General features: G+C 39.8%; 1 protein-coding gene across 1 annotated transcript in view; it reads left to right on the forward strand.

Moving 5' to 3' along the window:
- The first annotated feature begins 5,706 nt into the window (after positions 1-5,706).
- Positions 5,707-20,986, forward strand: part of KIF24 (kinesin family member 24) — a 28,282-nt gene continuing 13,002 nt past the window's right edge. The window contains exons 1-7 of the mRNA XM_067316339.1: positions 5,707-6,528; positions 10,020-10,209; positions 12,112-12,209; positions 14,305-14,520; positions 16,181-16,268; positions 18,432-18,553; positions 20,247-20,352. Coding sequence (XP_067172440.1) covers positions 5,912-6,528; positions 10,020-10,209; positions 12,112-12,209; positions 14,305-14,520; positions 16,181-16,268; positions 18,432-18,553; positions 20,247-20,352 — 1,437 coding nt within the window. The 5' untranslated portion in view covers positions 5,707-5,911. The remainder of the gene's footprint in view (positions 6,529-10,019; positions 10,210-12,111; positions 12,210-14,304; positions 14,521-16,180; positions 16,269-18,431; positions 18,554-20,246; positions 20,353-20,986) is intronic.

Consider the following 20,986-nt stretch of genomic DNA (forward strand, 5'->3'; position numbering starts at 1 on the left):
GACAAATTGACAACCACTCGGGCCGGGTTGCATAAATTCCAATTTAATAATTGAGCAAGTCACAAGTAAGCAAAACAGCGCTGGGCGGCCGGGGGGGAGTCTCCTGCTCCACCAGCAACGGCGCGCACAACCCCCCCTCACAGTCTCCTTATATGCGATTCCAGTTCCGGGTATACGGGGTACCTCCTGTAACTTCTGCGGTTGCGCCGGCTGTTGCTAGGGGGTCTTCTTCAGCCCTCTGGTGGTCGTGGGGATGAAGGCTGGAGTCTTCCTCTGCATTGTGTGCCATATTAGGCTATCTAAACTAACATTGCTACTTCGCTAGCTCAGCTCAATTTTCTCAGGCGGAGTACATGCCCCCCCACCACAGGCTGTAGGATGTTCCCACAGATGTTCCCAAGGCTGTTTCTCACTGATGTAACGAATTAGTACATACCACAATACAAGATGTTCCCAAGGCTGTTTCTCACTTTGATGCAACAAATTAGCACATATCACAAGATAATGATTATAACAATTACCAGTCTTTTGCAAATAAAAAAAAATACTTTATTTGAAAACAAAAAAACCCCCAATATTTAGTTGTGACTTTTTAGTCTGTTTCAAAGAACATTGAGATTAACCGTAGATCCAGTAACCAGCTCTGGGTTAGGCATACCAGCAGCAAAGGAAGTAGGAATGTTGATGAAGGGAGAAGACATTCTTTTACATGGTCCAGCTGTAAAACATTTATCAGTTAACATTACATATACTCCTCCCTTTCCAGTTACTTTTCTTATACAGAAGCTATAGATGGTTATCTATTGCTAGCATTCAGTTTTGTTCCTCATATTTTCAAAATGGCCTGCTACGCTTGTTCCAACAACCAACAGAATATTTAATCCATATTGTGTACATGCACAGGGAGTTGCACAGTGTAATCCTATGATCTTACAAATCAAATGGGTCTGGCGCACTGATCAATGTTTCAAACTGTGTTTCATAGTTCACTACGTATTGCATTTGGTCTTAAACTAAAATTATGATTTTTTTATTTTATAGCAGAGACTGTCTCTTATTATGTGTCTTGTGCTTATAAAAGTGCAACCGTGCCATGACTCTGTTCTTCACAGGAATACTCTAGTATTCAAGGGAATGGGGGTCAAAATGATTAAAGGTAAAACATTTTGTGTGGTGTCCTGGAAAAACAAATTAGCCATTCTCTTCTGGAGGGCTAAATCAAATTTGGCTATGGACCATAGTTAAAAATGATCTTAATGTTCAGAGGAATAAGAAACATAAATGAAACTCTTGACATGAGTTAATAAGTCTCTCTTTTCTCCATTGTAGGGTTCTCGGGAAAGATTGGTTTCCTTCTAGTCTTCTGCTTCTATACCTCAAATACCATCAAACACCTTGACACAAAGGCTGTGCTGAAGACGTGTTTGGGATAACGCGGTTGCAAGTAATGAAGTACAATACACTGGTATAGCTGTGATCAGGAGAGGAAGCATAGGTACCCGCTACATGCATTCACAAATTTTAAGTTCTTAACTTTTATTTTTATAAGGTGTTTGTAAAGCAAAGGGTACTTCAGTGTTTGACACAATACAAAGTCATAGGTAGGAAAATAAGGTGCTGTTAAGATTCAAAAATTATTAATTTTATCCGATGCCTTTGAGAACTGTTCCTAATAAAATTATTTAATGATTAGACCAGAGTTTATGATTCAGAATGATAATCTTAGATTATTTGCAGAATTAAATATATGCTTGCATTAATTGACATTTTAAGGTTTTGAGCGCTACATAAGGTCTCTTTACTTTGCTGTGACTTCATTTCCCCAGTTTAAGATATATAGTGATACTTGCATCATGTCTCAGTGGCAACAATCAGGAGTATCAGTGAAAGCCAGCTGAAATCATCAGGTAAATATGAGTGAGCTATAGGGGGATAACAGTGCATGTGGGTGTTACTATTCAAGTGAACAGTGCACTGAGTTCTTTACTACATCAGAGATTAATAAGGATCAAGATACAGTGGTCTAAGGCTGCTTTATTCATAAAATAGTCTATGTGGGGATTTTACATGCTTTAGTTTATGCACAATGACTTGCAGCCACTGAGTGAGTATCTTTTTGAAGGCCAGCCATTTCTCCACTTTGAAAAGTGCGTTGAGAGCGAAAAGATCTGTGTAAGAGCCAATTAATAATTAAAAGCATTTTAAAATGGAAGATCAGCTCCTAGAGCATAATTTTGTGGTAAGTTTATTTCCTTCCAAATACATAAGATATAACCACTGGTTTCTACTATTTATGCCTTTTTTTTTTTTTTCCAGCTTTATGCCCTTTCAGAAACTCCCATTACCAAAACAGTGCAGTTCTTCACTGATGACAAACTATGATATTATTCTGTGCTTTATGTTGGTCCCTTTACATAAAATTCTAATGCTTTTTACAATGGATATTTACCCATTACCAGAGCCTGGCAGACTTTTAAGATCTTGTCAAGACTCCTTTGCATAAGAAGTAAGTTGTAGAGAACTCAGGTTTGCCACATAAAGGCAATAGGCTGACTGGTCTCTAATCCAGATATCCTATTGTTTAGACAACTTATGTGTTTCAGCAGTAAGGTGCATCATCACTGTTACTCCTTCACAGCTAACTTGCGTATTAGTAAGATGCTTCGGACTTAACTGATGTCACTGTTTGCATGACTAACCTGCTGCAGCACCCTCTTGCCAGAGCAAAAGCTGGTCCCTTGTTTGAGAGGAATGTGAATATTTCAAAGTGAAACTGAATTTTTCTGCCAGCTAAAATGAGAACAGCAACCACTGAACTGCAAAGAACTATGCTCTATGTTACAATACAGATTGAATGAAAAATTCTGAAGGCTGAGGCTATTTGACCTTATAACTGGGTGCTTATAAAGAATTCTGCTTCCAAATTGATTTCTGTCTTCCTCAGAACATATGTTATATCCAAACTATTTTAAGAAGTTGAAGAATTCTGTCTCAATGCTGTTTTCAGGGAAGTCACTTTACATCTTTGCTGGAAGCAAGACTTGGTCTTTGATATTAAGCAATCACTTTGAAGAATGTTGTATTTTTATGCACCAGAAAACAGCGTTGTCTCACATGAACAAACAAAATTAGATCCTGACAATAACTGAGGGAATGCTGGCTGTTACTCCTTGTAGAAAAGTGAAGGTCTTCCTGCTTTTTGCCAGAAGATGGCATTATCATTAACAGTTTAGGATTCTTGAAAGCATGCCTTGCTTCTTTACAGAGCTAATTTACTTTGAAGAATTATATTTCTGTTTGAGAAACAGTATCTGTAGAGGGTTTTTTTTTTAATGTCTAAAATATTAGGTGATATAAGCCCCTCTTTTTAGGGGGAGAAAGGCACTCTGTTCTTTTAGAACGTTGCTGATCAGAAGGCCAGAAGGGCTCACTGTGATCATCTGTTTTGACAACTGTAATTCCCCTGAATTGTCTCATTTGAATCAGACCAAATCTTTTAGAAAACTGTCTATTCTTGAGTTTTTAAAATGATCAGAAATGGTGGAACTCATCATGACTTCTGCTTAATTTTTCCCAAGGTTAATTAACTTGTTATTCCTTTATTAGTCAATGTTCAATTTTCCTGGATTGTGAAATAGCTGTTCCATGGATGGAGAGACACTGAAGTTAGCTCCTGGAACCACTTAGATCCAGGAAGATTTATTATATCTGGGGCAGAAAAAGCACTTCTATTACTTTCAGGGCCAGCTTCCATTAGGAAGCAGTTTAGTCGCTTTCATGTGGCACAGAGCCTTAGCCAGTAAGCTGTGCAGAGCCGCTTATGTGGCTCAGTGGTAGCCTTCTTGTATGTTCTGTAGTACCTGTATTACTTGGATTTTCCGTATTTCGAGACTTTTAGTCCCCTATTACTCCAGTGATGGAAAATAGAATGTATAGTCATTTATGGGTATTTAATTATATTTTGTTTAATTTTTTTATTAGAACCTTGACCTTAGAATTCATTGCTTCCATCCTTGTCTATTGCTTTCTTTTGGGGAAATGTCTCCTTCTTTTCTTTTTTTTTTTTTGTTTCTTTCTCCTCTCTAGAAAATTATGCCCAACATTATCATTCAAATAGAAGTTAACATAGAATTAGTTTTTGCACTGTTTTTTTTGGTCAATCTGTACTTAACTGAAGCATATACGATGATGTAAATATAACCTAGGATACAGAGCAAGAATGGGTGAAAGGAATCTGCTCCTTTTATCAAACAAAGAGGTTTCCTGCGGCAGTGCAAGCAAACAGATTTACAGAGGACCTGTTTTATCTTTTTAGCTACTTTATGTAAGCTAGGCATTTTTCAAAAACATAAGCTTCCTCTAAATGAAATCTGAAGTTCTTGGGGAATTGTAGATGTTAAAGAATTTGGGAAATTGTGAATGCTTGTGAGAGGTCTTGTACGTGTGTAGTGGTGAGACTCTATGATCTTTGGATTCACAATCCTCTTTGTGGATTTTGTTTCCCCTTCTCTGGATCTAGTAGTTTCAGCAGCAGCTTTGGCTTTACCTCAAGATTCGGAACTGCATTACACATGCAATAAAAAAGTCTGCCTATATAACAGTTGCTTTTGTCTTGAAGTTTGTTGCTGCTGACTCACATAATTTTATTATGGTTAACCGCTATTTACAGCTTAGACTCCAGCTCCAAAATCATTTTAGTTGTCCTCTAATGCATCTTTTGGCCTCTGTTATATCTTATGCAATCAGCATTTTAATAGAATCGTCATTGTTTTGTTATTATTATTCCAACTGTGTGCGTAATAATTTTAATGACATAAGATCAACCTTGGGGTGATATTTAGTGACCTTATTTTCTTATATAATATTATTGTAGAGATGCTTGAAAAACTTGCTAAAGAACTTATTCTGAATTACAGGGGAAAAAAAACTTTCGGCTTAAATAACTTGTTTTTATTGAAGGATATTATCACCTCCTAAACTGAGTAAGATTTGTATTTGCTAAGGTCCTAGACTGAGCAAATGTATAAGAAGGCAGTGGGCAATAGATATTTGAAGTGCTATCATTTTTTAATTTTACAAAATAAGTAAAAATATCTGCAGATATTAATCCATCTGGATACAAACAGCAGCAAAATGTATTGCTAGGAATACATGTGTTTAGGATTTTATTTTTTTTTCCACATACCTTTCAGTCATGCATGTTAGTTTTTTGGGTTTCCCAAGAACGCAAGTACAGAGTTCCAGTAGCGTATATCGATTTAGATAAATTCTGTGTTCCAGGTTTTGCATAATGTTTTGGGTATTCTGTCAAGTACACTTAGAAATGCTCACAAGATGCATGAAATTCAGTAGAAAGTTACACTTAAAAGAAACATAAAACCACAACTTTGCTGTAGTTCATCTGTAAGATGAACAGTCTTAATAATTCAACCTTAGGTGAGGACAAATGCAATTTCTTTTCCTTTGGTTAGCTGACAATGGATAGCTGCAGAACCACACTAGACCATATGCCCTGATATTAAGTTGAGTATCTAAAATTAGGCATTTTACATTCTGTAGCTTGAGAACAGGGTTTCAGTAGCTGCGGCATTTATCAAGTAGACCTCAGACGTGTAGGAGCTCTGCAGTAGTAAGTAACTGTGTATTGTGCATTTCTATGTATCATTTTAAAATACAATTTCATAAGTAAAAAATGTGCTTCATACTTAGTGTACTTCTGTTATTGCTATATTCCATACTGTTTGACAATCCGGTGTTTCGGAAATTGGAGTTTAACAGGCTCCTATCCTGACTGCAGATAATGGCATTTGGGGAAATGTGTAGTTACTTCAATAATAACTCTGTCAGCCGCGATGTTTCATATGAATCTAATATTTCTTTTGTTTGATTTATTGTAGACTTTAGCTTGAAGATGGCATCATGCCTTTATGAATGCCTTTGTGAGGCAGAACTTGAAAAATACTATCCCCATTTTGCTGCCTTTGGTCTTCAGAAGATTGATGAGCTTGCCAAGGTTTCCATGAAAGATTATACCAAACTGGGGGTCCACAACATGAATGACCGCAAACGTCTTTTTCAGCTCATTAGAATAATCAAAATTATGCAAGAAGAGGAAGATGTAGCAGACTTAAACAAGCAAGATTTCCGAACAAGTGGCCTTATTATTCAGCCTCAGGTGACCAGATCAGGTCCCCGTAGACAACTGCGTTTTGAGTCCTTCTTTGAGAAAAATGATGGAGCTGTTAAAGACTCAGTGTCTGAATCATATGGTTCATCTGATTTCAGTGCCAATGAAGAAAGAGACAGTCTAGTGGAAATGCTGGGACATGTTCAACCACATGATTCAGAGCTGATTAGAATAACTAGAAGAGACCTAAATACTCCTGGAATATGCACAAAAAGTGAACTGGACTGTACTACAGTATCTGATGATATTGCTCCTCTCTTGGGGGATTCTGAAACTCCCATAATACAAAGAATAACTCATATTTCAGGGTATAATTATGGACTACCTCATTCTTGTATCAGGTAATAATTCATCCCCTTTATTTTACCTTATTTCAAGTTAATCATAATTAGCAATTTCAGCACTGGGGAGGAGAATCTGTCTTTATCAACTCCAAATAAGCAAACTGTCATGCTGCAAAAGTTGTACAGAACAATGTAAGATCTTATAGGGAGGGGATGTATTAACAAGCACTTCACACTCTCCGAGTCTAGTAGAAAGAATCGGTTGAATTCACCAGCTGCTACTTGCCAAGATTGTCTAAGAATAGTTTTCACTGTCTTGCAGGATATAAGCCTTTGTTTTCTTGATGTTTTGGCCAGTCTTTTTTTTCTCGTTTTTTTTTTTTTCCATGTGACTATCTTGCAAAACATAAATTTCCAAAATATAGTGTTGCCAGTTGATGGTAAGTCTGTGAAGTTTTTCCCAGTAAAAATGATGCATACTCTGATAGTTATATTTGTTTATAAATTTCCAAACTGGAACTTTAAAAAGAAACAGAATGAATATAACTGGGACTGGATACAGACGGTGGTGAGAGGGAAGCTTTGCAGCTGCTCCCTGAGCACATGATCTGTAACATTCGTACTGTTCCCAGTATTGCTAACAGGGGGCTACGGTTATCTTGGACCCCTGGTAAATCAACCCTGGAAACATTTTTAAAGCACAATATAACTTTTATTGGCTTACGCTAGGCAGAGTGCAGATAAGTGCAGTGTAAACTGACTGCCTTGAGTCAGAAATTGTGATCTAAGAAGGCCTCAATCAGCTGCCCCTGAAAGTGTCCACACTTGATAGATGTCTCCCAGGCCTCTCCTTCTAATCTGGTTGGGATCCAGGCACTAGCCACTTCTGCATTTAGATCTCCTGCAGATCCTGATCCAGCAGACTGAGTACATTCCTCCCTGCGCACATACTACCAGAATCAAGCTCAGCGCAATGAAATTGTGGCAGTTTTGTTTTAAAATGCAGCAAAGAGACTGTCATAGGATCATAGTGCTATGTTCAAAATGATAACCTTGTGTAGAGGTTCTGAAAGTCAGGACGATATACCATTTGTGGTTCATGAACTACTTCAGGAGGAGTGCATGTGTTTGATGGCAAGCAGTAGCGCGTCCTAGCTTGATGTAGAGACATGTATTGGATCCAAGGTGTCCAGTCTGCCTGAAGATCTGCGCTGCCAACCACCCAATGGGTGGTTACCACCTCCTGCAGGCAAGCGTAGCTGTATGAGGTGGTGATAGATGGAGTGTGGGAGGATCCATGGAGTCAGGGTTGATCACAACTCCCGTTGCACATGCACGTAGCCTGGATGGAGCAGATGCTGTTGCCACAGTGGGAAAGCACTATGGTGGCCTAGCAGTTAGAGCACTTACCTGTGAAATGAGAGACCACAGTTTCGAACTGGAGAAGAATTCAACGTTGCCACTTCTGCCTTCCAGAGGAGTGCGCTAACCTCCTAAATATAGGATTGGCATCTTGGTGCATTCTCTGTGTCCTCTGGAAACCAAGCCAAGGTGCAACAAAAAGGGTAGGGTTCACAGGGCTGGAAAGTAAAAAACAAAATATAACCTTATGGACCAGCTAGAGGAGTTTAAGATCCTGAATCCTGCAATAGAGCTGTGCTCTCTGTTGTTCTCGCTTTCTTCCCTTGTTCTTCTCTTTCTTCTAAGCACATTCCTTTGTGCTTAGCACTAGGGTTCATCTTGTGGGCTTCCTGCAGCCTCCTGACATGCCCGAGTTTCTCTTTCCCCTGCCTTGACCACAGAGCACATGTTCTGCATTCCAGGCTTGGGGCCAGCCTGCTGGCAGTTGGGTTAGTGGTTCCTGACTTGGGAGTGTCCATCTGCACTGAATCCATTCCCATGTCACCTGGGGATTTGACCACTGTTAAGACTAATCCAGTCTCATCTACAAGTAACCCTGGACAGTGGAGTGATTTAAGACTGAAGAAAGATAAACAGCTCTTTTAATATGTTTAAATATATTTTCCATTTGCCCACTGTCAATGACTTGATTTTCATGTCAGCAGATAGGACATGGGGATTCTTCTGACTTTTGTCTAATCAGGTTTCTAATGATCTGTTTCAAGGTTTGTTTTTTGCTAATAGTATAAAAACATATTTTGTCATAAAATATAATTTCTGTTTAAGAAAGGTTAATAGAAAATTAAACTTGAGGTTCAGCATACAGAATTCAAACATATTTTGTCCCCGTACAAAATACTTGCAGTTAAATGTGCATCTGTACAAGAAAGAATTTATGCCTTTTCTGTCGTAAACAGAATCACCAAGTTTTCAGTTTTTCCCTTCTCCAGATTTTGTAATCAGCCCTTTCTCCCTCAAGCTCTGAGAGCAAAACAAAGGCTTTCCTTACAGGTCACCAAATTCAGCCTCTGGTGAAATGAGAAGTAAGCTTTAGAGCCTCTGATCATCTGTTGACAACATCTGGTGCCCAATGATATCCATAAGCTTATAGTGGCCTATAAGCTAAAGTATCTTATTTCAAGTATCTTGGTCTTTCAGGGGAAAGAAGTTTCCATCTAAATACAGGGCCTGATCTTGGTCGGCATAGGAAAGCCATACTAAAATTAATGGGAGTACAGTTACAAGGAAAAATGACTTGTGTGAACTCTTTAAAGACTACGTCTTGAGATTTATATCTGCGTATTGTCTGCTTCTGGGGAATCATGCAGCAATGACATTACAAGCTTGTAGTTGTAATGAGATATTGAACAACTTGTATCCTTGCTGTGTTTTTGTTTTTAATTTACTAGACAGCTAGGCTTGGTTTTTAATCACTACATTAAGAGATTTTGGAAAGGCATTTGGATAGTATGGCAGAAGGAGTACTTTCAGACAAGTCAGGGCTTGATTAAAATGACAACTTTGTTCCCTGAAAGAGCATAATTTTTATGGTAAAAGAAACAAGTTGGATAGAAGACCAAAGAAGAGATAATGAAGAGATCAATATTTCAAGTTTTCTTTGAAGTGAATAGAAACATGGTGATACTGTCTAGTTTCCTAGTCTGAGACATCTACCTGCAACCTGCTGGACAGCCTATAATTGAGTGAAAGAAAGTCAGTATTAGGGGAAAAGCAACTAAATATTACACCCGCTCCTTTTCAAGATCTGTTTATACTTTTATCTGTACAGAATTAAGTGACTAATAGTGGCTGAGAATAATTTCAGTGAGAATAAGTTTCTTTAAGTGAAATTGTATGTTTTGCCAGCTTGGATCATATGTTTGTGGACAACTGAAGATATGCCAGTCCAGCGACAAGCTCAGGAACATAGCTGTGTAAACACTACTATTATTTTAACAAAGTGCACAAAAGTTATTAGTCTATTTAGCAAAAAACAGCAGAAACTCCACCATGTCACAATGAGGGTTTTTTGGTGAGTGTGACGGAAATATTTATCTGGTAAAGCTAGAAATCCAAGTCATATTTATGCATATTCTGCATTGTGTAGTAACCTGGTTTTAAAATACAAAACTACAATTTCATTGTAGATCGAGTACCTCTGAGAAAGAAACTCCGTGGACAGAGATTGAAAAAATCCGAGTGTGTGTCCGAAAACGTCCTCTGGGCCTGAGAGAGGAGCGACGTGGGGAGGTTAATATCATCACAGTGAAAAATAAAGAAACTCTACTTCTTCATGAGAAGAAAGAGGCAGTTGATCTCACCCAATATATTTTACAGGTAACGTGTTGCATTTACATTTTATGTCTATGGGCCAGTCACTTGCATGGTGGGATAAAGCAAATTGTACTGATGATGAACACAGACAAGAACCACCTTGGGATTTCAGTGAGGGGAAACAGAAAAGAGCTGTCCTTATTTCTTGCATAAGATAGGTGGTGGGCTCTTTTTATCAGCTCAGCGTAACTATATTGGAATTGCTCCTGATTTGTGCCAGCTTGTGGCAGAAAACTTGAGAATTTTAAGTCCCCCAAAGCATGTCTCCTGCAGCTTTCTTTGCCCGTGACAAAATAAAACCCTCTGCTGAATGCCATTGTTGTAACAGAACTGCCTGCTGCAGAGTCCCCTAATAACTTTCCAGGGTACTTCAGTGAGGAGTTTCCTTTTCACACTCTTTCAGCACTGTAGTTTGTTCCGATGAATCACTTGTACCTTTGCCCCCTCCCCTTCTTAGTTCTCAAATGCTTCTGAAAGTTAAGTTCTCCTTTGGTCTTTGTTTCTAAATCCCAAGGATCTTGTGCTGTCATAGTTCAAATTCTCAGTTTTGACCGACAGCACCAGGAACAGAACTGATTTCTAGAGAGCAGCAAGCCGTACTCGCTCTGCTCTGTGTGTTATTTTTACAGTCTGGGTCCTGGGAACAACTGTTCGGAGTGTCCAGTAAAAAATCAGTTTGCAGCTCTCTCAGGCCTGGTTCATATACCACCTTTTACAGTGTGACACATGCAGCCATTCCACCCTGCTCCCTCCATCTGACTAGCTATATTTGGCATTTGTGTGGTGCCTATCACTGTGGTGTCTCAGCACTGAAATAACTGCTAGTTTATTTTGTTCTGGTAATAGAAATCTTGCTATAAATCAATATTGTCCACTCAGAAGTATGCCATGGCAAGAAGGCCATATCGGTACTGTAGGACCCTGGAGCACTTTCTTGCTTCCAAGTCTGGCTGCTCACCCTGCCTCCGTCCCTGGTTCCTACAGAAAGGAAGCCCAGCGGTGCGGACCAAACGGGAGCTGGGACAGGCTCCAGCTCTGTGGCCTGGGGACCCAAAACTGCAGGCCTGTTACAGAGCTCATCTGCCCTGTGAGCCAGGTGTAGCTGCTGCGACTCCCTGTTTAATTTGCACATGTGCTAGTGTGGCTTGTTTGTGCATCATTGAAATGATTATCAGTCCTGGAGATTTACTACATTAATTTACCAGGCACTGTTTCATTAGAGTGCAATGTTAGACACCAGTCCCGGGAAGCTTTTCTGGAAGTGCAATGTGTTTATGTGACTGTCTCCACTGTCCCCTTCTTAACCTAGAAGGACCAGCTCCAGCTCCAAAGTTCAAAATGACCTCAGCTGCAGTCTTTCTAGAGACCCTGCTGCTTGGGATCAGACCCTGAACATTGGAGGGTTTTTCTTCTGCCCTCTTCTGCGATAACGCAGTCCAGCTTTGCTTAGGAATAGCTTAGCCTTCTCTGGCATAAAAAGGGTTTGAGTCTGGAGAACAGAGACAGCTAATCACAACTGAGGACTAGTTTTGAGTCCTTTTTACTGTTGTAGTCTTACTGTACATCTGTAGGCTGATTCATTTCAGGAATAGATGAGGGTTTTTTTTATTAGTTTTCTCCTGCTTTTTGTCAAAAGGCTGCTGTATCTTCTGCTTCAGAATGATGGAAGATTAAGGCACCTTTGCTTCCCTTTTTTCTTTCTACCCTCATTCTGTTGATTGGTTGTAATGGTGTGTTCCTGCATACGTGATGCTGCATGTCAAATTTGCCGTGTCACTTTGGACCTGATCCAAAGCCATATGAAGTCACTGGAAAGACTTCTGTTATTATAATTTGTCTTCTAATGGGGGTGAAGGGGAAGTGAGACATATTCCTTTTCATGTAAAGATCATGTTTATTTTTCAGCATGTTTTTTATTTTGATGAAGTCTTTGGGGAGTCATGTACCAATCAGGATGTGTATATGAAGACAGCTCATCCTCTCATTCAGCATATTTTTAACGGGTAGGGCATCAGTGCATACATTTGTTATTTTCTGCCTTTTTGTTTTCCAATTTCATATACTGTTTTACTTTTCTTTTTACTCTTTTCATCTTTTGCAAATGCATTCATTTCTCCTTTTCCGCATATCCTTCCCCATTTAGAATGTCTTTGACTGTAATTTTGACAAAATAAGTCAGGAAAAAATTTCTTCACTATCAGTGAGAGGAAATGAAAATTGGGCCTCAGCTGTAGCAAGGAGATGAGATGGCCTACCTAGAACAAAAAAAATGGGTGTCAGGATTCCTGGAGTCTAATCTCTGCTCTAACAAAGACTTCTGTGTGGTATAGCACAAAGTGTCTAGTGCCTTGGTTTACTCATCTGTAGAAAAATAATATTAGCTCTTTCATGAGATGGTTGTGAGATATTTTTGCATGTATTTGTACAGTTCACATGGAAATAGAAACTTCAATAAGCTTGTGGTTTATTTTTATTTTATTGATTTATATTTTTAGAGGGCTAATTGTAATTACATGCTTCCTGATTAATGGCAAATTGATGGTGGCTTTACATGGGTAATCTTATTTTCACGCAATGTAACAAGCTTGAATATAATTATATTTTGAGTCTTTGAAGGCAAGAATGACATATCCATGCTGAACACTGACAAAAAGAAGCTTTCTGTTACTGAAAGTCTCTGAGTATCTGCAGCAGAGACACAAAGCATCATGCTCTTGAGGAAAGGAAAGTGAAAGAGGGAGAATAAGGTTTATAGCCTGCTGTGTAATAATATTCACTAAAGGCACAGATTCACATTACAGCCAAGCCAGTAATGCCACCAAAAGAGATGCCACTGTTTTTTTTTCTCAGCTTCCCCCTGCTTTTCTGTCCTTCCTGCCACTTTCCCTTCGCTGGCGTTGGGTCTCATCTGACCCCATGGTGAACTAATTCAGCAGTCTAAACTGGCAAGAAACTATTCACTGTCCATGCTGCAGTCCCACATTTTACCCACTTCGCTGCAACCAGATACTGAGCCAGCCAAAAAAACTTTTAAAAAAATATCATGTGTTCTGTGGTATTTGTTTTTTGGCTGATTTAGTTCCCTGAATCTCTTCACTTCATAGTGGCGAGCGCCAGTGCTTGTACAAGGGCAAGGGTGGGAAGGGGAGGTAGGCATGTGGTAGCCTCAGCTTAGATGGGCTTGCAAGGCTGCAGAGCCATATCCTGAGACCTCCGTGACGTTTTGTGTGCGTTGCCCTTATAACGTTAAAGTGACATGATGACCAAGATGCAGTAATCCTGAATAAAGCTGAGACTGTGTTTTCACTAGCTGAAGTGAGGGCACCTAACAGCGCTCTGCCACTGAAAGGGAATGATCAGCTTCCTTTCCCTCCTTCCAGCCACACTCCCACAGGTTACATGAAGCCAGTTTTGACATATTTTGTGATCCTCCAAGAGTTACTTTACTCCACTGAAACAGCAGAAAACTAACCTGCAAAAAATTGGAAAGCTTTCTGCTGTTTCAGTACTGTAAAGTCAAACGTCAGAGCCAGCACAGGGGATGCTGTAGGTCACACAACCGAGAGCAGAGGAATGGAAGAGCAAAACCTCCCCCTAGGCAGCAACAGGTTCCCGGATTGACTTACCTGCACACAGGGCTGCAGCTTGTGATAAACTGACTTTGCTCAGTATTGCGAGGGCGTTAGTCTTTGAGAACACTGTGTGGTAACACAGAACCTGACTTGTGGCTGTTTCGCACCTTGTGTCACAGTCATTTTTCCTCTGTGGTCCATAATCAAAAGGATTCCCATTCATAATCCTACAGTATCTCTGTAGCGTCTAAACAGTTGGAAAAATAATAAAGTGTCGTTAGCGTCTGTAAACGCATTTTTGGCATCAGGAAAGAAGGAGGAGAGCCAGCACTGTGTGACATGCCAGGTCTTCATAGGGTGTGCTCGGGAATCGCTGTTAAGTGTTTTGCAGTTTCCCAGATGGAGATGCAAACTGAACCTCTTTGCTAAGGGTCATCTCTATGTATAGATATTTACGTTGCAGAATCCCTTTTAATAGACATGAATACATCAGATGTGGCACTAAAAATATAACTTATCATTACAGAGGCAATGCAACCTGCTTTGCATATGGACAGACTGGTGCTGGCAAGACTTACACTATGATAGGTACTCACCGGAACCCGGGACTCTACGCCTTGGCTGCCAAGGACATATTTAGACACCTGGAAGCACCACAGTCAAGGAAAGATCTCCTTGTGTTAATCAGTTTTTATGAGATCTACTGTGGACAGCTTTATGACCTGCTAAATGGAAGAAAGAGGTATTTAAATAAAGAGACATATCACTGTAAAACTAGGGTTATGAATTGGTTGGTTACTGTTTATAAATCATTTTGTTACTGTTTTGTGCAATTACATTTAATATATTACCATCTATAATCAATTTTATATATTTATTTAGGGTTGTTCCTGGGAGTGAGTTAGTGAAAGAGGAGGGCAGAATCTGGCACTAAATACTGTGGCATTGATAGAGACTACTGGTTTGTGTTATTTTTATGGGGGGAAAAAACAAGTAAAAATGAGGGCCCTGTCTGAGATATGAACTCACACTGTTTTGCTTACACTATAATATGCATAATACAACAGCTAAACATCTGCAGGTAGAGAAGGAGCCCTCCTGTTGCCAGAAGTCTTTCCAGTGACCACTGTTGCGTGGTCCCCGTCTTCCTTGTGCTTGAACATAGCCTCTGGCTGTCCCTCCTGCTGTGCAAATGGGGCTCAGGCTCTTGCCGCTGCAGCCTCTGAGGATCCTGTCAGGCTCCCCCTTGTTACGCCTGGCCCTGCAGGGTCTGCTCACCCCCTCCGTCAGCTCCTTTACCTGGCACCCCAGTGACTCAACCAGAGCACACCTCTGCAGGTGGCACTGCTGTCACCCGCCAGCAGAAGCTCCCGGCGCTCCCCAGCCCAAGACCTGTTCAGACAGGTGTGTACTTCCACAGGAGCTCCGTCTGGAGTGGAAATCAAGACAACTCAGAACATCCCTGGTCTTAAAAAAAAAAAATTACTGTGGTCTGAAATCTCAAATGCCAGTTAAGATCTCAATGGTGAAATCTTTCCAGTATGATCTCAAAGGAACATCACCTGTCAGCTGGAGGCCTTTAGCATCCTTGAGAGCAGTATGCTGAGACCATCCATACTGGAGGGCTCAACAGGGAGGCTTTCTACTTTGGGGAGTGAGCATCTGCTCACCTATTTCTGCAAGCATCTGGGTGTATATGTGAGTGTGTATTCCCTTTCTCCAGAACAGTCTTGAAGGATCTTTTTAATATTGAGTGATAGTTCATGGACTTCTCTTTGGATATAAGCCAGATAGTATAATCTACTGTCAGGAGTGGTTTTACTAAGAAAGGCAGAGGGTATTCTCTGCATGTCCCTTAGCTATCTTACATGTCACTGATGGGGGAGATTAAACCTTCTCCCCCACATATGTCATGGCTATGTTCTTCCTGCATAGTGTAATGTTTACTTCTGTGTGATTCATAGCAGAGTTGCTCCGTACTCTGACTCTATAGCTATGGAAGCTGCTATAAAATCCATGCCATGCAAAAACCTTGAAAACTTGAGCAGAGCATAAGTTATACAGTCTGAACTTCCTAGAAAAGGGCGAGATGCAGTTCAAAGAGGGGCAGGAACGCTAAAATGTAAACATCGTAATTTATTTGTCTGCTTCATTATATTACTGCTCCCTATTTTAGCAGAAATGCGTTGATAAGATCTTTTTAACAGTGAAATATGAATAGTACATATTATAAATGAAATAGCTCTTCAGCTCTGACAATAAGTGAATGACAATGTTCTCTCTCCCCTAACTGGTAGCTTTGATGCATATTGCACATAGTGTCATAGCACTGACGTGTGTTTCCATTGCTGCTCTTTGAGACTTCAAAAATTTCCTTTCTGCAAGCCATGTTTCCCTTTCAGACTTTTTGCAAGAGAAGACGGCAAGCATGTCGTTCAGATAGTTGGACTGCGAGAGGTTCAGGTGGACTCTGTAGACCTACTGTTAGAGGTAACCTCTATACTGGTGCTTATTTTGTCTTCTACAGCCCAATTCACTAATTTGTGAGATAAGTGATTTGCAGAGAAGATTGTTATTTGTTGTGTACTACATGTGTGTGTTCCTGTTGAGGGCTCTGAAGTTGGCAACCTCAGCAGAGCATCGAGGAGCACTGTTAAAAGTGCCTTTATTTGGTAGGCTTCCTGCGTCACCGTAACTGGTATTAGTGACACATGAACTGTTGACTTAGAGTTGCTGCTTCTGCTGCCACACCTTAGGGATAGACCTTTGCCAGGAAACAGGCTGCTGTCACTATCCCAGAAATTAAATAGTGTCCCAGCAAAACAAACCCTGAAAGATCCTAGATGACTCAAAATGGATTTAAAGTCTAAACGCAACTCAGTACACCAAGTAAAACAATAAAAGGTGAGAAGTACTGTGGATGTGAAGATACAATTTACAGCTGGGCAAGCATAGTTGGTTAGTTTATTTTTTACTTGTTTGATAGATCCATATTTTTCTCCAGTGTAATTTCTTTGGCTTCTATGAGCTTATGTTTTCTGTATAAAGGGTACGTGGGTGTGGGAGGATAGATATAAATTTGAAAATTAATAAAACTAGAAATTAGAAAATACTTAAGATTGAGATATTGAACTGAGTTAGGATTGAGACATTACTTAGATAATGGTAGGTGATAACAGCCTTGTAAAATCAGGGTCTTTAAACAGTAGCTGACGTTCAGCACAAGCAAGGCTTCAGTCTGCCTTCCCTGCTTGGCTGAGCTCTGCAAGAGCATTAGCAAATTTTCTGCTCTGTCCTGCAGTAAGAAAGCTGGTTAAATCTGCCTTCCATTTTTCTTGACTTTGCATAATTTAATTCCTTTCTCAGTAAGGAACTGTAAATTAAAAGTGTCTGATAGTGTAATTGACTCATTAAAATTGGCACAGTGTTGCCCACTTATATTCCATTTAATTTTGTTCTTTATCCTCTCATTAACTCCAAGCTTCAGGACATGCTGGTGATGCTTCTGCAAATTAGATTGTAAATCTGCTATATGGTTGATTAACACATTCCTCTGTATTATCACATTCCACACACAGAAGAGCTATTAAATGACTTTATTCTCACAGGTATCTTGGCAAAAACTAATTTTGTATTGTCCACAGCCTCTTTTGAAAACAGAAATGTCACGAGCTTGACTCAGAGCTTTTGAATAGTCTGCAACAGATATATGGGAAGAGTCTTGAATACGTCTGCAGTTATTCAATATTCATTGAATTGAATTCATTGTTGGCTTGGGTTCAGAAATTTTCTGTGCGTTTAGCACTGGTATAATGCTCAGGTGCTGCAACAGTTCGTTATGTTGCTGGCTGAGACGTGACTGGCCACTGAAAGGCCTGAGTAATGTGCATCTGTCCGCTGAAACCATATTGATTTTGCTAGATTAATATTTTAATTTGTTCTTGCTACCAGAAGCAAAGTTAATGACTCTGTTTTATGAATGTCCTGCTGTAGTTATTGCTAGGCTTCCTGCAATAGTCCTTAAAACTTTACGAAAGAGAATTATCTGAAATTGTATCTTGAAGGTGCTGTTGCCCTTCTGCCATGCCTCTGCCCTTTGTTTTCTTATTTTGTTGCTGACCTTGAATATAATTGATGCCTTGCTACTTACTCTGGCATTATTTCTTTTAGTTGTGGAGAAATGTTTTGGCACTTTGCATCTTGTTACAGTGCATGCCTCTTGATTTTCTGGGTAACAATACCAATCTGTGACGTAAGAATGTGAAATTAAAACAAAAAAAACACCACAAGAACAAAACCACAACAAATACTCAGTCCCACAAGTGTCTGAGGTTACCTCTGCAACCTACTTTCTTTCATTTTATAGTCTAGATATTTTGCAAATCAGAGTGAATATGCAGTGCAACAACTTATTACCTGCAGAATGCTCTCTGAACTCTGTAGTGTCACCACAAGCAAATCCATATACAAAGTTCTGAAAGAAACATTTGGAAGGGAGTCAGTCTAACTTAGCACCTGCCTTGCACCAAAATTTCAGGGCTGTAATGAAGTATTCCTTTGAATGTAACCTAAACTTAAGAGGGCAGGATCTTTTCTTGAGAGATTGTGTTTTTATGTACAATTTACTTAGATTTTGTTCCCCTTGTTTTCCAGGTGATTTTGAAGGGGGGGAAGGAACGTAGCACAGGAGCTACTGGAGTCAACTCGGATTCCTCTCGATCTCATGCTATCATCCAGATCCAAATTAAAGACACAGCCAACAGGACATTTGGAAGGTAAGATTAGAAACAGAACTGCACAATCTGGCAGATATGCAATGTTGTTCACTTGCTGATCTGCACCACCACCATTTGATGAGGAAGTCGATCTCAGGGACATCCAGGAGGCAAACTGAGAAGAGATATTGAGTTTGTGGGTAACTAAATTAAACCAGAAGACAGGGTTCAAAGGGGCTTTGAGAAGTTTCATAACTCTTTTTCTGCTCCAGGGAAGAGTGCTTAAGACGTTTCCGGCAAATGTTTGTCAAACTTGTTCTTAAAGATTTCTAGTGAAGGAGTTTTACTGCCATCTTGAGACAATCAATTCCATCCCTTCATCTTCAGTGTTAGAAAGCTTTTCCTGTCTGGCAATAATCTGGCCAAAGGTAGATATCTGCAGTGGTCACCTCTACATGTGAGCTCATCACTTTTGAAGTCAGTGAAAAGAAAGAGCCATTTCTGGGACCTGATTCATCCCATTCTGTGTAGTCGTCTAAAACAGATCAGATGCAGTTGCCTCTAAAAGCACCTTTCTCTCCTAATTGTCTGTAAAGGAAGCCTGGGGTGACTAGCCCAGGGGGAGGTGTTTCCATTCAAGAAGTCTCCCTTTCGTCAGAGGAAACCTAGTAACTCACCTAAACCTCTCTGATAGCTTGAGCATGTGAGACTGATGCTATCTGCAGCAGACAAAAAAAAGCAATTTACTTCCTCTTGTGGCAGCCATTTTACATATTTAAAGACTGTAATTGTGTCTTTTCTGAGTCATCTTTTCTCCAGACTAAACAACCCCAAGAAACAGTCTGATTAAAGATGTCTAGGTGTTTACATTACTGCTGAGTGTCCAAAAACATGCTGACTCACCCTCCCCAAAAATAAGATGTAATCTTGCTCCCCAGGATCTTATTATAAATACAAGGCAAAATGTTAGAGCAGCAAATAGTGGAAAGGAGCAAGGTAAAGGCAGAGCAGGCAGGCTTGGAAGTAGAAGTGTGTGTGGTTATGTAGGTGTGGCATGTGTGCTGTTTTTTGTTATTGAAAGAGAACTGGAACTGGAGTGGGGAAAGGATCCCCAGGTATGCCCATAAGAGAAGCCAGAGCTGTTCTAGAATACGAGGAAGGGCAAAGGAGACGACGTAGTACTACAGTCAGTAGAGTACCTGGCATCCAGAACTAGGGGACATGAGAAGGTCTAGTAGAGATTTGAGGAAGGAAGGGAACAGCAGCAGTGAAAGCTCAATGTATTACTTACTATACTGGAAATTTCTGTACATATTGCCCTGAATTCCCATTTGACCTAGGCAGACGTCCGTTTTACCTGGAAGGAGACTCAAAAAGTTTACAATTTCTTTAACTGTGTTCTTAGGAAGCTACAAGCACAATGATTATCTGGAGAGATGTAGGCTTTACACTTTAAATAGCTTTACCGTTAAAACTGTGGAGCACTCTTATTGCATGCAATTAGACTGTCTATTATGACTGTGTTAGTGCCAGAACGCTCTGACACTGTTCCTGTAGCTGCTTCTATACTTATTTTGATGCCTCAGATATTTCCAGTGAGTATTTCTCCTTGTTCAATGGTAGTTATTTCTAACCAGTCTTCTGATGTCATGTGTTGCTATTCTGTTCTTTAAAAAAAAAAAAAAAGAAAGAAAGAAAAAAGCCCCTAATGTCACCTAAGATACTAAGATAAATGCAAATTTGTTTTTTCTAGGATATCATTCATTGACTTGGCTGGCAGTGAAAGGGCAGCTGATGCCAGAGACTCAGATCGACAAACAAAAATGGAAGGAGCAGAAATAAACCAAAGCCTTTTAGCAGTAAGCTACTAGCATGTCCAGGGAAGGTTTTGTAATTAATTTTTAGTGTGGGTTTTAAGTTGAAAAGAAACCACAGAATAGTGTGTATGGATCCCATGGAGGGAAAAAAAAACAAAAAAAACCCCTGAAGTACTAAGTGTTCCCAGTTTAACTTTGATGCCTGAAAGACAATTTAAGAGGGAAAAGGTTTTATGGGATGAAAATCAAGTCTTTCTGATGCATTCTTAGAGCCAGCCAGGTAAACATAGTATAGAAAATATTAGGTATACTATTCTAGGTGTCTCATATTTTATATAGAAATTTTATGTCCCTCTTACAGCAATTTCAAGCTAATATTCTCTGTAAGTATTTGTTTCCTAAAAGCACATCTGTTCCTGCTGCTTATTTTCACCACTGAACTCAGACTTCTTTAACAAATCAGGAAGAAAGGACTTAAATACTCAAGAGCATAGCATATAGGAGTTCACACGTGGGTAGAAAGGAACAGCAGCAGATGCACTCTTGATGTAAACTGTCTTCTGCAAGTGTTTACAGTAATGTAAAGAGGGACAAGGAGCAGAGAAATGCCATCTAAGATAAAGCAGAAATGCCACTAGTAGAAATTGTGCGGCAGGCTTTACATGCCTTTTAATTC

The sequence above is a fragment of the Apteryx mantelli genome, chromosome Z (genome assembly GCF_036417845.1).
Source record: "Apteryx mantelli isolate bAptMan1 chromosome Z, bAptMan1.hap1, whole genome shotgun sequence".
Classification (NCBI taxonomy): domain Eukaryota; kingdom Metazoa; phylum Chordata; class Aves; order Apterygiformes; family Apterygidae; genus Apteryx; species Apteryx mantelli.